At 38.1% G+C, this 18,271-nt stretch overlaps 1 protein-coding gene across 1 annotated transcript; it reads right to left on the reverse strand.

The window, feature by feature from the left end:
* Positions 1 to 13,334: 13,334 nt before the first annotated feature.
* On the reverse strand, positions 13,335 to 15,598 carry LOC149215480 (uncharacterized). Its single transcript, XM_089389732.1, has 3 exons — positions 15,475 to 15,598; positions 15,052 to 15,381; positions 13,335 to 13,468 (listed from the first exon to the last, which is right to left on the reverse strand). Exons 1-3 carry the CDS (start codon positions 15,596 to 15,598, stop codon positions 13,335 to 13,337), a joined length of 588 nt encoding a protein of 195 aa, XP_089245858.1.
* Positions 15,599 to 18,271: the final 2,673 nt, after the last annotated feature.

Below are 18,271 nucleotides of genomic sequence, written 5' to 3' on the forward strand. Positions count from 1 at the left end.
CTTTAGCACATGACAGAGGTCTTTTTCCACTCATCATAGAAGGGTATTCACAGATTATTATAAATATGGTTACCAAAATCATGCAAGGCACTCCCTCACACAAGGTTAGCAACAGCTGGCGAATGGCACAAAGGCTTGAGCTCATTGATAGATGGCTTTCTGGACATAGGGCCATTTCCTTTAAGCACACTCGTCGAGAAGGAAACAAACTGGCAAACTTTCTTGCTAATATGGGAGTGGAATGTGGGTTCGAACTTCATGTAGGATCAATCTACAGTATTGCCTCAGATGACCAACTATTGCATTACCACACCATAGTGAAGAATGACATGAAACAGGAAGCAGAAACACACCCGGATGCGGGTGCTTTCAAGGCATAATCATTGTGGGCTCATGTCAAGCCGGCATCTGGACTTGCAGCTGGCAATCCTGCATGGCCTCCTAACTCCTCCCGTGGTTAAAATGAATCACATTCAGTACCGGCAGATCTTCAAGCATTCGGAATTGAATGCGCTCCCTGTTCGAGAATTTTCGCAGGTTGTTATATTCATGGCTTCGACGGTGGGCTCTGCTGTCATTCTTATCGGGTCTCTCTTCATCAGCTTGTCTTTATTCTGGCATCCTCGTATTGCGCCGGTAGCTTGGTGGCTCTTCCGGTGTAAGATCTTTACTTGGCTTTCCCACCTTCGATCCTGCTCTGTCTGGCCCTGTTCCCCTTCTCCCTCATCTCTCCTTATTCCCTTGACGATGGTGCGTCGCCGTGGTTGCTCTTGCCATGGAGGTTGGAAATCGCGGGCATTCTCAGCCTGTTCCCCAGAACATTATACATTTGGCTTCGGCTTCCCCGTCCTCTGATCATGGTAAGCCCTTCCTACATAATTCATTCCAAACCACCCATTTTAAATTCCACAGTCGTCTCAACAGACCGATTCTCTTAGCTAGCATTACTGTCATTTTGGCTGAGGAAGAAGACAAGCCCAGTGTCTCTGTGCATACCTCACCTTCGCAGTCTCAGGATGATAGCATGCTTCAGGGAGAAGATGTAGGAATTGTGTTTGATCGTGGTGACTTGCAGGCTGAGGGGAATGTCCTGATGTCCCCAAGCCTCCAGAAGATAATGCTCAGGACATTTTGGCTGCGGTTGATCCGGCGAACCCCTCGGATGGCAATCAGTGCTTGGCAGCTCCTCCAGGTGGCAGCGATACGGGTGCCGGGGACAATGTCGATGATACGTGGATGGGCATTCCTTGCCGGGTGGAGAAGGATGCTCGGGACCCTCTGGAAAATGCATGATGCCTCCGGAACCTCGTCTGATGTCGCAGTTTCCCTTCTGGTTCTTTTATCCTATGTGCTATGTTATTCTGGCTTTTGTCAACATGTTTTGTATCAGGTTTCGGTGCAGCATGGCTATCAGATCTTATGGTCATATGCTTCTTATCAGGTCTTGGCCCGACAAGTTTATCAGGCCTTTGATTTTTCAGTTTTGCATATGGTTATCCGGGCAGCACAGAAATTATCATGGCTACAGTTCTCCTCTGCCCTGTACTGTTGTTTACCATTTTGGCCAGTATTTTTGTATGTATGGATTCTGGGTCTTATGTATCTGGTCATCTCAATCCGGGAATTGGGTTAGCTGGTTATCTGGTCATCTAGTTATTTGGTCTTATGTACTCTGGGTTAGTGCTATTGGATAGCTTCGGCTTCCTCTGAGGTCTTGACCTCCATGTAAATATTTTCTCTTTATTAATAGAATTAGCCTTTACTTAGAAAAAAACACAATGAGTTATTACTCATATTTATCTTTTATATCAAAATTTATCTCATTTATAATCGGAAAGAAACAAATTCATTTGGAATAGAAAGATTTAATATGGTTAATAATTATTTATATTCATTTTCAATATTATATATTATAAAGCTTAGAAATTGTATTAAACAAATTTAAAATTTAAAATAAGTAAATTGTAAAAAATAATAAAATAAGATTTAAAATAATAAAATAAGAGTTATAATTTTTTTTAAAGACAAAAAAACAATTTTTTAATATATTTTCCACTTATTTCCTTATAATTTTATTTAAATTTTAAGTATAATTATTCGTTATATACAAAATTAAGTTTTAAATCTAACTAATATTCACTCAACATGCTTTGATTTTGATAAACTGTTAGTCAAATAAATTGAAATACATTGATAATAAAAAAATACTTCTAAGAAAACACATTAATGTATTTAAAATAATAATAATAATAAATGTGTGTGAAATTCCACATACAAATACAATTACAATGTAACATACTAAGAAAAATTAATATTTAGATATTGAATGAGATGAAATTGTATTTTTATATTTTTCTTTTCATGTAACAAGCACTCCACTCTTAAGTCTACACAGAAAAATAGTAATCATTTCTCTCAAGTATCTAAAATAAATCTAAATAACATATTTATATTTATCTTGTAATATAAATTAAAAATGTTTATCGTAATAAAATCATATAGATGAAATATTCAATATTATAATTATAATATTTAAATTAAATTATAAACCTAACGTATTATAATATTTAAATTAAATTATAAACATAATGTAATGTGAGGAAACATGTCAACTCGGAGGTTTGGATGTCACTACTAATAATGGGTGAAATCAACTTCTTTCTGGCAAATTTTTTTTAATTACATAAAATTTCATGTTTTTCACTGGTAAGAAAGTATCTTTATAGGTCAAAACTTAGAAGTATCTCGTAATAACTAAAGTATATGCTTTAATGAATTACTAGTTAGTTATTTCAAGTGGTTTTGTTTTCCTTAAATAATAGTGATAAGTTGGCCCGCATTTGTGAGTAGTCAATAAGAACTATTTTCACTATTAACTCAATCATTTATAATAAATTTCACCACTATATATATATATATATATATATATATATATATAATCATCACAAATAGAAAGACTAATAAATTTATCACAAACAAATAAACTAATTAAATTGCATTCCTCGAGCATTAATTAAAGTTGTATTTTATCTATTATACTTTTTGGAGTTTTTTGGGAATATTTTTTAGTCTAATTTGCCCACTGACAAAGATTTCTTGGAATCACAAGTTTGAGTTGTGAACTCTCCACAATGTGAGTAACCGAAGGGTTTTTCAGGGTGATGAATCTATATATGCAGTCAAAAACCATTTTAAACAACAAAAACTAAGATTTGGCCAGAAAAATCCCCAGATTCAACTACAAAACTTACTATGTTTAGATAAAGCCTTGATTAAATTATAAATATACACCAACTTACATTAACTTCAAATTGGACATGGAGTATGCCCTAAAATTACTTTTGTTTGGCTAAGAGCTCGTCTTCCTTGCACGTAAGGTTAACGGCCCAAGACTCATAGGCATCTAGCAAGAGTGAACGTTTTCTCCCTTACAAACCACCACCCATAGGCATCTAGCAAGAGTGAACGTTTTCTCCTTACAAACCACCAGTGGGTATTTAGAGGTGGTGTGGTTTTCCTTGAATAGAAGTGATGAATGGAAACAAGTTAACGACCGAGAGGCATCTTGCAGGGGTAAAAGCCTACCCCTTAGAGACCACCAATGGATAATTCCAGATAATGTAGTTTTCTTTGAATAGCAATAATGAGTCAACTTGCATATGCAATTAACAATAAATAATGACTATCCTCACTATTAAAAGCTTAAAATCAATATTATCACATAATTATCCCAAATTAATAAATAACAATATAAAAAAATTTATCCATAAACATTATTTTATCATCTCACAAGTAAATTCAAGCCAAAATATCAAAGTTATTCACAAAGTTCGACGGAAATATTATTAAAGTGTACATGAGGATCCAGTAAACAATATCATCATCATACCAAATATATTCAAACAAATGTGCCATAAAGCATTAGAACAAGTTTTGATAAATTCAAACTGTCATAAGTTCAAAAGTTGTCCATAAAATTTTACATATTTATTTAAAGTACGTATAAATCTTTGTGCGCTTGATGACGTCTGACCAATAAATCATGGTACGCTTAATGCCAACAAAATATAAGTACGAATAAATCTCTGTCCACCTAATTGTTATCAATAGAGATCGTAATCAGTACAGGTAATAATGATATTTTTTACTTACAGTTATCCAAGCATTTAGGTTGAAAATATGAGAAATTTATTGCATTGCATTTATCTATATTAAAGTTGAGTTTTTTTAGCATATAAATGAATTCTATTTTTTTTTTTTTTTTAATTTTATTTAAAATCTGATATATATATTTGAAAATAATAAGTTTCGGTTATTTAGTTGGTATAGATTATATATATTTGAAAATCATAAGTTTAAGCTATTTAGTTTGTAAAGATCAAGGATTTTTTGGGTTTTTGGGGTTGCTGAGGGCTTTAAAGTTGTTGAATTCATTTATGCATTTAAAATTGCATTTTAAACAACAAGAAATCACAATCTATATAGAAATTATATTGTTAAATTACATCCAAAAAATCCATTTCGTCTATAAGTTAAACAACCCCTTTAAAAGTGTTAAATAATTATTTATATAATAATATATAAAATTGATTTATATTTATTTTGATGAATATTTTTTGTTAATTATATATAGAGTTCTATTCATTCAATGTTAAAAAAATGAACGTAATTATCTATAGAAAGTACAGTGAACTTGGAAAGTACCTATTTATGTTGTGTGGGAATATGTTCCTCAAGGAAAAACCATGTACCCACCATTTTGGTGTTTCGGGGACTTGGATACTTTTAGAACACATTCTTAAATGATCTGGAAAGGATCATTATATTAGTTTTCATCCATCTTGATGAATTCCTATGAAAGCTTCTCCTAAAACCATGTGGTCACTTTGAGGTAGTGGTTAGACATGTGATTGCACTTAAAGAGATTATTTTAAATGGTCTTGTGACATGTGCACACATAAGTAGACCAAAACCCACCCCCATGTCTTTCATGAAAACATTCAAATGAGGTGTCGATGGGTGGAGATGTAGCCACTCATGTGTATCATTCATCACTAAGCATGATAACCGCATCACACTCAGTGCTTGGTGAGGTTTGACTGTCCAGTATGATGTCGGGGGGCAGAGAATGAGGAGTTTGAACTTCTCCCCAGCCCTATTTGAAATCTTGTCTTCAAGTTTTAGGACACTAGTATAGGATGAAATTGATCATGATCTGCTTTGGAGGAAAATTCTAAATGGTGGAATACAAAGTTACAATCTTGTTGTCATGGTTAGTCATTTGGGGGGCTCAAAATGACGAGAATAAAGTTTTTAATGGATGCAATGGTGATCCTTTCCTTTGTTGGATAGCTAGAAATATGTGGTAATCCAAGTTGATTGTTGGTGAAGGGGAAGCAAAGCAGAAGTTTGGGTGTTTCTTTGTTGTATCTCCAGGCACCGATTCATCTCCCTTCTGGTTTATTTTTGGTATTTTTGGTTTATGCTCTTGGTCTCGTGTGGGACAAAAGGTTGGCTTTGTGGTTTGGTTATTCAAACAATGAGTTTAATCTAGCATGTGTGAGTGCCAAGGGAAAAAAAATCTTTATTATGATCTTCCTCCCTTATTTTATTTTCATCTTGTCTGAGGTTGAGAATTTTTTGGTTTTTGTTTTTTAACTAAGATGAGATTGGGAGGGAAGCATGACTCATAATGCTAGTAGGGTAGGGATTGGAAGGAAGAGGAAACATAATGGTCATGCTTGTAGTGCCTCCATCTCAAGACACCTTACCCACTAGTCCAAGGTAATGGGAGAAGTATGGGAAGCAAGATAACATTATCAATTCATGTGCTCTAGTGCTCCAAAGAGGAAATGGATGAGCTAGAGAAAGGTGTTAAGGCCAAAAGACAATGTCTAATTAATGCTCAGGTCTCGAAGGAGATTAAACAGTTAGGTAACACACCCAGTCTACACTCTTACAAGTTAAACCAAGTTTTTTAAGATATATGAAACCTAATTGATGGTCAAGGCCTTAATCATTCAAGTCTTAGAGAAGAACAAGGAAGAATAGGAAGACATCATGCACACAATTTGGATATTTGAAAGCAAAGTTGAAGCAATGTGTAAGTGGGCTTTGGAATTGAACTAATAATTAACTTGGGGGTTATTGATATAAAATAAGAAGATGACTCAAAGAGTAATCAATCCAAATCTATTATCTTAGAAAATAACTCACGACCATTAATATCAACTCAGAAAAAAAGTAGTTATTCATGTAAACCAGAATGTCCAACTTCTTTTTACTTGATCTTTATTTTGAGTTTTACTACTTTTATAATTTTCTGTTATTTTATGTAGTAATAAAAAACTAACTTTGTTAATATTCTTTTTACAAATATAGTGATAAACAATATAACGTAATGACCTAAATAAATTAAATGATATTACACTAATAAAAACATATATCTATTTAAATAATCTCTCGCCAATAACCAATAAATAATTATAATATCCTTTTATTTATAATATAAAATACAAATATGTTTTTAACGTAAAGGAATTAGACAAATTCATTCCATTAACTTTATAATATTATAATTAAATTATAAAATATACCGAACATACATTAACCTTAAATAAACAGTATACCATCGCCTCTCAAATAAATTCAATCCAATATAACAAACTTTGTTATCCATAAAGTTTTACAAATATCTTATTAATATATAGAGGCAACAAATAAGCAATATCATTATCATGTCAGATAAATTCAAACCGATTTATAAAAGTCGGCCATAAAGTATTACATATATTTTATGTAATGTACTCATAAATCTTATATTTATCATCAAAATCAAAGTACGAATAAATCTGAGTGCACTTGATGCCATCAAAATCAATGTTTTCCATAATTGTTCTTTCAATCTTCAAAGTTTTGATGGTCTCATTCAGTGACCAAAAGTGGATTATAAAGGTGTTTAAGTGCATTTGAAGTTTGTTTTTAATTTTAAAATAGAGTTATAATTTATAAAAAGTGATAAATAGTAAAAAAATAAAAAATATATATTTTTAATAGTTTAACATGGTTTCAATTTCCAATTTTACCAATTTTTAATAATTAATGATTATTATATATTTAATAACAATTATTATATCTTCACTAATAAATGATGAATGGATGTAAATCATAATTTATATTTTCGACTTAACATCCATCAATACACACTATAATCTATTAAAACTAACATAATCTCTATTTTCATTATTTATCATCTTTGTTTTGATGTGGTATATTTATCCACAAATTTAAATCCATTATGTAGTGCCCATATAACCCTATTATCATATTGGTATAGTTACCATTTTATTATTAAATATGTTTCGACAGTTTGTCTTTTTAAATTCTCACCTCAATTCATGCACTACAAACATTATATATCTTTGCAATATGAGAATTCACATTACATTTAGTATACATATATTTAATGGGTTCAATTCCCAAACTTTTTTAATGGCATTTCCTTTGCATATATGTTTCTCCTCTTTGCTCCACAAAACATCAAAATGAATATTAAGGGGGAATTATGGAAAAGGTGGAAGTATTAATGGGATTTCAAAGTTATTGGCAAGATTAATTACAAAGGTATGTTTCAATAATAATATTGAAGAGAAAACGATAGTTATTGAGAAAACTCAAGGAAATGAAGAGAACCCTCATTTTTCATGTTCATTTACTCTAACTCTGGAAGGTATATATTTCATGTTCATCTGCTCTAACTCTTGAAGGTATATATCTAACATATTGATTGATAGTTATTTTTTGTTGTGTTGATAATGTTGTGTCTTTCTATTATCAATAATGATGTGGGTATAATATTTGTATTTAATATTTGGTTTTGTTTATCATAATTTTGATCTTTTGATCCCTTAGTTTGTAGTTCATGGTGTTTTCATTATTGCAATAAATATTTCATGGGATCCAGACACAATTAATAATTGAATATAATATCTTAAAAAATCGTTAATCTTAAATATGTTCGTCAATCTTAAATATGTTTCGTCAAGCTCATGGTAAAGATAATGTATAGGTTTGTTTTTTGTTTAACTAAGAATATGATTAATTAGATTTCAACTTAGCAACCTGCATGCGTGACCGCTCGAATAGATGAACCTTCTTAGCAGCGGCTTCTCCGTGCAGGGAAATTATTAAGGAGTTTAGACTTCTGTGATCCATAACATTGTTTAGAAAATCTTCGGCAAAATCACATAATCAATCTTTTGTCGACGTGTTTCGAACCAACCAGTGTGGTTCATCGTCAGGACAAGTTGTCCTGACGATGAACCACACTAGTTGGTTCGAAACGCGTCGACAAAATATTGATTATGTGATTTTGCCGAAGATTTTCTAAACAATATGATTAATTGTTCTTAGTTATTTATTTTTTTGGGTAAATAATCTCTATTAAGCTCATTGAAATTGTCTAATTTATATATTCTTAATCAAGTTTAAATATGAACTTGTAACACCCCTAGTGCATCACACTTGTTCTATTGATCCCAATTTTGTTAGTGTTTAATTCTTATGCACCTTGTGATGTACGCTAGGAGATAATGTTTTAGATTCCTTATCCCCTTGTTGTTTCTCAATTAGAGAAATTTTGAGGTATAAAATGGGCCTCAAAACAAAAATGTACAACAAAAATCAACTTTATAAGAACCAATAGCATTCAATATGATGATGTCAACCATGAGGGATAATTTGTCATTTTTGGAGTAAAAAAGGTAAAAAGATAAATAAATAAATAAACAAACTACTTTTTCAACTCATATTTTCAATTTGTCTCCCTAAGTTTTTACACAATTTTCGAGTGAGAGCACTCATTGGATGTGAAATTTAATTTTGCATGTAAGGAATACCATGGTGCATACTTTCGATCGACCCTATCACACGAAAAATGTGAAATACACGAAAAAATGTGATTGTAATTATGTTTTTTCATGTATTTTAAATTTTTCATGTAGTGGGGTCCATCGAAAGTATGCAACATGGGTACTCTTTAGATGCAAATTAAATTCAACATCCAACGAGTGCTCCTGCTCGAAATTTGAGTAAAATCATCGGGAGATAAGTTGAAAATACAATTTGAAAAAATAGTTTTTTCTTCTTTACCTCTAAAACTTGATAAGGTAATCTAATCTTATTTTATTATTCCCACTGTTATTTTATAATCTTCTTTTGGATGCCCATTTTAGACCTCAAAATTTCTCTAATTTTATAGATGGTGACTTATTTTTGAATAATGAAACGTATGTGGTTATAACATAATCAATATTATGAGTATCTTGATGATGACATGTGATGAGTATTCTTTTGTAATAGTTTTGGATATTGATTCTCACCTTGATGATGATATATATGCATTTCTTATCAATGTACCTTCTCTTATGATGTGTTTCAATTAAACATGATTATGATGTGTTGGCTTAAGGGGTCCTGACCCAGGTTCAGATTTAATTGTGCCAAACAAAACTCTACACTACTATCCCTTTCGGCATCAACCCGCATAGCGCGGACTGAAGTCTCACCCAAAGCATTATGGGTGGATGCTAGAACCAAGTTTTCGCACCTGAAGATCTGAATGTGATGTCTTTTAATTTCCTAGATTTGCCTTCACACGGATCTATAAGCCCCTAGGGCTCGGTACTGTAACTTTTTTTAAATGGTATTTAGACCTCCACGAAGGTCTATGATTGGCCTTTGGGGACCCTTAACAGATGAACCATCTATTTACACAAACCATAAATGAACCTTAGACCTGGGTTCCCGCAGATCTATTTAAGTACTGACTAAGGGTAACAAAATATATTATAATCTTTGCATAAATACTTAACATGCATTGCTTTCGGTTAGTAAGACTTGTCCAATAGAGTCGCACATCAATACATCATTATTTCATAAAGACATTATTTCCTTCACAACATATATCGCAAACATAAATAACAGCATTAAACGAATAAACACATGAATTTCTTCAATGGTCTTCTTTATTGATCTTCAATATAAGGTTACATACTCAAAACTTCCCTGTGCACTCAACTGCAGGGGTCCATGCACTCAGTTGCAGACACTACTCTAGGCCTTTGCACACTTAGCTACAGAGCCTTTTCCTCCTCTAATACTTACTTCTCTGCGCTAACTCTATCAACCCATCACATCCATCATTCATCACTATCCCTTAGATTCTTTAAGACACCTCTATTTATACAATCCCATGGTCTGCAGACCATGGGTGGATCTCAAAACTGACTCAACTTTACATAAACGAGGGTTAAAACCATTTTTGACTCCTAACCAGCTACACGCTCTACATCCACAAATCGTAGAGACTTTACATCTTTTTCAATATTTACATCAAAACTTGGGTTTTTAACGCCAAAACTGACCCAAGGGACCCCATCCCAATAGGCCCCCAACACAAAGGTCATGACTTGCCCTTGAGTTACTCATTTGGCATGGCGATCTTGCTACAAAGATCTCCAGCTCCACTTGCACTACTACAACCTCGGCAGCACTCTGCGTAGCTGCCTGCTTGACTTCTTCGATGAGATGCTCCGTAGCTGGTCCTTCCATGGCCATCTTCATCATTTGTTGAATCTTTTGTAAGCCTGTCAACTTCTCCTGAATGTTGGTTGTTACTTGGTAAGCCTCGTCTAACCAAGGTCCCAACCAGGCCTTAAGCACAACCTCCTTCCTTTAAGTTGCTTCTACCTGTGCACGGAGCTTATTCACCTCCTGCAACTTGGCGAGGCATTGCACTGGAGCAATTGAGTGCATCTTCGCCCTGACCTCATCATAATGCTGTTGGAGCTCGCGAACCTTTGTATTGAGCATTTGTAGGTTTGGGTCCTCCTGCAAATTCGTGACCAATTCCAATGCCTGCTCGAATAAGACCGAGCAGTCAACAACTATGGAATCCAACATGGTCGTTCCTTCTTTGATAGTAGCTCCGCATTGTTCCCTGACCTCGAGTGGAGTCGAAGGTTGGAGTTTGAGCTGCAACTCCATTATTTTCATGTTGAGTTCAAATTGAACTCTTCCAACCTCTTCCTTTGCATTGCGGAGGCCTGCAGCTAATTTTTGGATTTTAGCCTCCGGTTGTGCATCCTCTCGAATGTGCAGCTCTGGCACTATTCTGCATTCTTCTGCTACCGCGGCCTCCAACCTGGAGCTCTGCTAATGTTTCTTTTTCCTTCAATGCTTGTTTTTTCTCGGAAAACGTTTGTTCATTATTCACCCGGTATTCATTGATCAAATTGAGAGCGCGCTACTCCTGAGCTCTCAATTCCTCCGCTACCCCCGCTGCAGTGCATAAAGAACTTCATTGGGGAGCGTCGCAATGTTCAAGCCGATGTTCTTGATTTTCCTTAAGATGATCTTGTCATTGGTCGATTCTGTGCACAGGGACCCTTCCGGTAGAGCAATTGTTAAAGGTCCAATATTTGTACCAATTCTGCAACCTAACTTGTCCCTGGTGCTAGGCCCGTTTGTGTTGTGTTCGCTTGATCTGCGCCCACCTGTATCCTACTAGTTTCGATCTACAGCTCGCGTAGATCCTTCTAGACACTCCCCAGTGTCTGCATGTACTGTTTATCAAATTGTTGCAACAGTTCAGTTGTAGCATCCCATACTTTGTCATCGATCTCATCGAGATCGCCCTCCGTCAAGGTCGTGGAACTAACCCGTGTTTTGTTTGACTTCTTCTTCTTGCAGGGACAATCTTGTTGTTGTTTTCCGCACTTCCTTAGCTAGAATGGGGTACTCTACCCCTCATCTCCTCTACTGCCCGCTTCAGACTGCTCTTCCTCCTCTGTTTCGGGTGAAGGAGATTTTCCACTTTGCTAGGAGTCACATTGTTCTTGCTCGGCCTGCTCCTTGGAAACACACTCCTTTTCCATTCGAGCCTTCTCTTCGGCTTCCTTATTCTGCTGCACTGCCAACTTTTGTGCCACATGTTTTGCTGCATCCTTCCTTTTCTTTTCAGTCGAGCTCCCCACGCCCTTGCTGGTACCTACATCCAAGTCTAATGGGGCACACCACTCTCCTGGCCAGTGCTTGATAACCAACTGGATGTCATCGTCGATGACCAAATATGGTAAATCAAACCATTTCTGCAGCGGGTCCTTCCACGCCTGAATTTAGACATGGTGGAAATCTACCTTGAATGTGGCATATGCAGGCAACTGCTCATACAAGGTCGAGGACAACCTTGGGTGTTGGTTGATAACCATGTGGAAGCTTGCTTCCATAAAAAACCAAAATATATTCGTTTCAGTGACCCACACGGGGTCCTTCGGGGCCTAGAGGGAGGTGAACTATGCGGCCTCTAGCAATCCTTCCTTCAAAGGAGGAAATTGATTGTCCTCCGGAAACTCCCATGCGACCAATGCAACAGAGAGCAGCAACCACGTGCAGTGGAAGGGCTTAGTCTCATCCTGGACCTCATGGCAATTCACGAGGAATTCGCTGCATAGGTACCTTGACCAGTTAAACTGCACACCCTTCGCGCATTATGCATCTAACAATACCACAAGCCTCGGAACCTTGTCCGCGCTGCACTTCCGCATTACTTAGCCTGCTAGGATTTGGGTGGCAATCTGCACCGCAAGGTCATTGATAGACATGATGGAATATCCGCGCAGGCTTTTCACAAGTGCAAACTCCTTCTTCATCTTCTCCACCAAATCCTTTTCACATGTTTTTCTGCCAAACTCCTTGGTCAGATTCAAACCTTCATGTGGCAGGTGCGTGATTCTATGAATCAACATGTCAATGATGGGTATAGGATCCCCTAGCCATAAGCATCCATCATGTACCAGGGTAAGAAATTGTCGCACACAGGTCGTGTTGATAGTTGTGCGGTGATAGTGGGACACCCACAACAGGTTCAATAACTCGGAGTTCTCCACTCCGTGGATCCATTTGACCGTTTCCAACTCAGTGACACCTGAGTCTAGGTAATAAACATGCCTCATATAATTTTCTGTTGCGAGGTGAGGGAACCGCTCATGGTCTGCCATATCCAAATCTTCCATTTTAACATGGGGATCCGTGCAAGGCATGGACCTTCGAAGGTCATTTTCTCTAGCAACAGGGGCATATGAATGAGGAACTTGTCCGAGTCTAGGTCCTTGGGGACCTTCACCTTCCCTTTCTGCGGAGGGATATATTCAGGAAACTTGGTGAGGGGCTCTACTCCTTTAGCGTCTATGTCCTCAATGCCCTATTCAGCTTCCAAATCCACAACCTTCTCAGGTTTCTTGTATTTCTTCTATTTCTGAGCGGCGGTGTGTTTCCTAGGCGACTCGCGCACTGGCACTCTTTTGTTTGTCCCTCTTCGACTTCTGGGTTTCTCGTACAGGGGTAGGCTTCATCCTAGGTGATCTTGGCGTCATAGGCATAGGAGCCAGAGCTTCCATGCTCACTACCTCTGGAACAGATCCTTCAAACGCAACAGTTCCTGCAGTGTCCTAGTCTCAGCAAGGCCTGATCCTAACATGGTGTCACATATGAATTTCTTAGTTAACTACTATAAATTTCCAAATGCAGGGTTCATGACCAAATCCTCAAAGAATGAGTGATTCACAAGAAATAGACAACTCAACTCAAAAACTCTAAGGATGCAAAGTATTCTCTATTGGACTGACACAGGTAATTTATAGGGGTTTTTTAATTCAAATCCAACCGTTCCCCCCAAAATGCGTCCATTAATGCGCTTTTGGCAGCAGATCTTCATATACTTTGGCCTTAAATTCTACCAGCCCACTCTTCTTAACCTTCTTCTTGCTGTCAATTCATGAACAATGACTTAAACGGTAATTTTCTTTTTGTTCTGCGTGGCACCTCTCTTCGTAGCGCAGCTCCCTTCGTGCAACTTCTTATACTGCAACTTCACCCTTTTCCACGTAGTCCATCTGCCGCGTAGTCCTCTAATCCGAGTAGTGTAGTTTATAGTCCTGCGCTGCCTTGCAACTTCCTGGAGCACTAAGACTGTTCTTCCGTCATATATTCATTGCGCTAGATCCCCTGTATATGGATATAACTAGCTTCCATTCACCCTTCCCAAAAAATGTTCTCCATTCAGCTTCGCGAGCTGAAGTGTGCCTCCATTTGTAATTTCTTTGACAACATATGTCCCAATCTAGTGCATCTGAAACTTTCCCAGAAAGTTAACGAATTTACTGTCATATAATAAAACCAAATCGTTTACCTTGAACATGCACAGCTTGATATGTCAATCTTGCCATGCCTTTTCACGTTCCTTCTGTACTTGCTGATGGAATCTAGCCAAGAATCTATCTTCTTCAAGCTCCATGAGCTATGCGAGTTGTTCTTCGAAGGCTTCACGACCTGTCATCCCTATGAAAGTTGTTATGCATATACTAGGCATGATATATTCCATAGGCATTACAGCTTCTACGCCATAGACCAGTCAAAAATGTGTCTGTCCGGTAAGCTTTTTGCAAGTAGTCATGTGCGCCCATAGCACCATAGGTACACGCACATCCCAATCATTTCATTATATGTTGAAAATATTCGTCAGCGCATTCTCCAAGATCTTATTAAAGGCTTCAACTATTCCATTAGCCTGAGGATGATACGGTGTGCTCTTCTGATGATAGACCTGGAACTTTTCAGTCAACGCGCAGATTGTTTAATTGAGGAAGTGCATACCTTGATCACTCATCAATACTTTTGGGCAACCAAATCTGGTTAACACATACTCGAACAAGAATTTGGGTGATGTAGCTATTGTACAATCCCTCACAAGCTATGCTTCCGCCCATCTAGTTAGATACTCTGTCGTGGTGATGATATAGCGTGCATCTGTCTTCTTTCCTAGGCGCTTAATTGGCCCAATGAAATCAATTGCCCATTTTTCAAATGGTCATAATGATACTTGAGGATTTAATGGAAACTCGTCCCTCCACGATGGCCTGCCCGTCCTTTGACATGCATCGCATGCCCTACAATATGATTTAGAATCTTTATGCAACGTAGGCCACCACAAACCTGTGCGCAAAATCTTCTGCGTTGTTGCTTTTCCGGAATAATATCCTACCACAACCCCTCCATGAGCTTCTATGAGGATGTTATTTCTCTCAAAATCAGGTACATACCTTTGCAATATCTCGTACGCACCCATCTTATATAGATGTCCAACAATCATCGAAAAATCTGCGGCACGCACCACTAGTTCCTTCTTTTGCTGACTAGTGTACGCTTCTGGAACCGTTCCTATAGTCAAAAAGTTGATAATATCCGCAAAGTGATTATCTGATATGCACACCGTGAAGAGCTGCACGTCGGGCAACCCTTCCTCCAGATTGGTAGGCTCCTCCCCTAATTCAATTCGCGACAGATGGTCAGGTCCTGCATTCAACCTACCTGGCTTCACAATGACCTCAAAGTCATATTCTTGAAACAACAACAAACATCTGCAAATATTCCCCTCTAACACAATCTTATTGACTAGGTACTGCAAGGCAGAATGGTCTGTGTACATCTTGAAATGTCCGCCTAATAGATAGTGCCTGAAATTTTGAAGCGCGTATACCATATCTAATCCTTCGTGCTCTGTCGTTGAGTAATTCTTCTCAGCCTTCGATAATTTCCTGCTCACGAAGGCTATAGGGTGGTCTATCTCTCCCTTTCTGGCCTGCATCAATACTTCTCCTAACATAATACATGAGGCATCAACATGCATATGGAATTCCTTCTTCCAATCTGGGAAGACTAAGATCTGCGTGGTGACCATATTTTCTTTCAATACATTCAGACTGCGTTGACATTCCTCATCCTAACAGAATGTAGCGTCCTTTTTCAATAATCTCTCCATAGGCACGGAAATTTGAGCATAGGCCTTGATGAACTTTCTGTAATATCCTTTATGTCCAAGCATTGCACATAGTTGTTTGACACTCCTTTGGGCCTCCAAAATTACTATCACCGTGGTCTTAGTAGGGTCCAACATCAGTCCTTTCTTGCAAACCACATGACCCATCAAGATCCCAAAGGGGACACAAAATAAGCACTTCTTCAGGTTCAGTGTGATACGATATCTTTGGCATGTATCCAACATGTTGGCTTAATGGGGCCTGACCCAGGTTCAGCGTTAATTAGCCAAACAAATCCCTACACTACTGGTCCTTTTGGCATCATCCCCCAAAGTGCGGACCAAAGTCTCACCCGAAGCAGTATGGGGGGATGTTGGAACCAAGTTTCTGCACCTTGATATGTTTGTGATGTCATTTTATTCCTTCCATTCTTGCCTTCGCGCAGGTCACTTAGTCCTAGGGCTCTGTCTTTCTAACCCATTATTCCTCCTTTCGATACCTAAGCGAAAGGGTACGGATGTCCTTCGCGCAGCCCTAACCTTTGATTCAGATACTTCCGCGCTGCTAAGGAAGCGTATTGCACAGATTGTCAAGTTATCTTAAGAATCCTACTTGTCTTATTAAATACTCACATTTAACACTGTGTAAACATATATTCTTATATGCGTTCAGTCATCCAACATAAGTATACACATTCACGCACCATATAAGCATTATAAAGGAAATTCATACATAAAATGATAAGATGCATCAATCAAAACAAAGACACAGAAATTGTAGAATACTTCTCTTTATTAATATCTTCCAAGTGATTACAGACTCTAACCACCCTACACACACAGCTGCAAGGGTCTGCGCACTCAGCTGCGGACTTCCACCCTAGGCCTCTACGCACTCAGCTGTAGAGCCTCTACCTATGCTATGACCCAAAAATTAGACTTCTTACTTCAGAGCTATGACTCTCTTACCTTGTGTGTCTCTCAAACTACTTAGAGCTTATCTCTTTTTATACAATCCCATGGTCCACGGACCATGGGTAGATCTCTTATAGCCAATTTTATTTTACAAAACTAAGGGCGGACAACCCTTTATGTCTTATGACACCTATGCGCTCTGCGACCACAAAATGCGAAGTCTTTACAAGCTTATAACAAAATTTGACCAAAACATGGGCTTTTAGCCCCAAAACTATCCTTTGGGGGATCTCGTTCCCAACATGGCCCCAACACAAACATCGTGACTCACCCTCGAGTCACTTGGTAAGTGCATAGATCTTTGTGCGAATCCCTTATAGCTCGACTCGTATGACTGCAACCTCGGTCTTGCACTGAGCTGCCACCTGCTTCGCGTCTTCCACTATCTACTCGGTTATCGCTCCTGCATTGTCATCCTGAATCTTTTGTTGTGTTGCCTGCAAAGTCGCAATCTTGCCTTTGATATTCCCTGTCACTGCGTAAGCCTCATCTATCCAGGGCTTTAGTCTTGCCTTGATCACTTCTTCCTTGTGCAGTACTGCGTCCACCTTTTCCTTCAGCTGCTTGACCTCTTGTAGCTTGGCTAGCCTCTGTCAGCACGACGGTTTTCGTTGTGCCCTTAAACTTATCGTAGCATTGTTGTAGCTAGCATGATTCCGTCTCTAACCTTTGTACATTAGGGTCCTCCTGCAAGTTGGTCAGGACCTCAAATGATTGTTCAAACAATTGCGTGCAGTTTGCTACTACACTATCCACCGCCGCTATTGCTTCTGTGACAGCGGTCGCCCGTTGTTCCTTCAATTGTGGAAAATTTGAAGGCTGGGCCCTCAATAGTAACTCTGTAATTTGTAGGTTCAACTCCAACTGAACCGCACCATCTCAGTCTGAGTGTCGTGCACCCTTGTGGCCAACCTGTGGATGCGTACCTCAACTGGATCCTCCTCCGAAATGGCCAACTCTGGGACCATTCAGCATGCCTCCTCAACGACCTGCATAATCCGCTTGCTCTGATTGGTCACCTCGGTCTCAGTGGCGATGGCAACATTTCTCTGTAGGGCCATCTGTTCGTTGTTGATCCATTGTTCACTGATCACCTGGAGGGCATGGTGCTCACGTGCCCTCAGTTATGCAATTACTCCATCCTACAAGAGGTGGAGTGCTTCACGCGGGAGAACTGCCATATTCAACCCTACTCCCTTTAGGGCACTGACAGTGGGCTTGTCAACCTCCTTCTCTATGGTCAGTGCTCCATCCGACAGCACTATCGCACTAGAAGCCTTCGTGTGCAGCATATCGGTAGCCTTTGAAGTGCCGATAGCCAAGCTGGTAGATACCGTGCCAGCCCACGACGAGTGGGTATACAACTCCAACAACCCTGTCTGGATAGCCCCCAGGATGATCTGTTGTTGTTGCTCAAATTGT

The sequence above is a fragment of the Pinus tabuliformis genome, chromosome 1_1 (genome assembly GCF_031772625.1).
Source record: "Pinus tabuliformis cultivar Carrire ecotype Pingquan chromosome 1_1, CPIR1, whole genome shotgun sequence".
NCBI classification, from domain to species: Eukaryota; Viridiplantae; Streptophyta; class Pinopsida; order Pinales; family Pinaceae; genus Pinus; species Pinus tabuliformis.

Coding starts and splice junctions, on each gene's coding strand:
- LOC149215480 (XM_089389732.1), bottom strand. CDS start 15,598: ATGGTATACGCGCTTCAAAATTTCAGGCACTATCTATTAGGCGGACAT. Junction 15,382..15,474: donor AGAGGGGAATATTTGCAGAT/GTTTGTTGTTGT, acceptor GAATTGAATTAG/GGGAGGAGCCTACCAATCTG. Junction 13,469..15,051: donor GCAGAAGATTTTGCGCACAG/GTTTGTGGTGGC, acceptor GATCTGTTCCAG/AGGTAGTGAGCATGGAAGCT.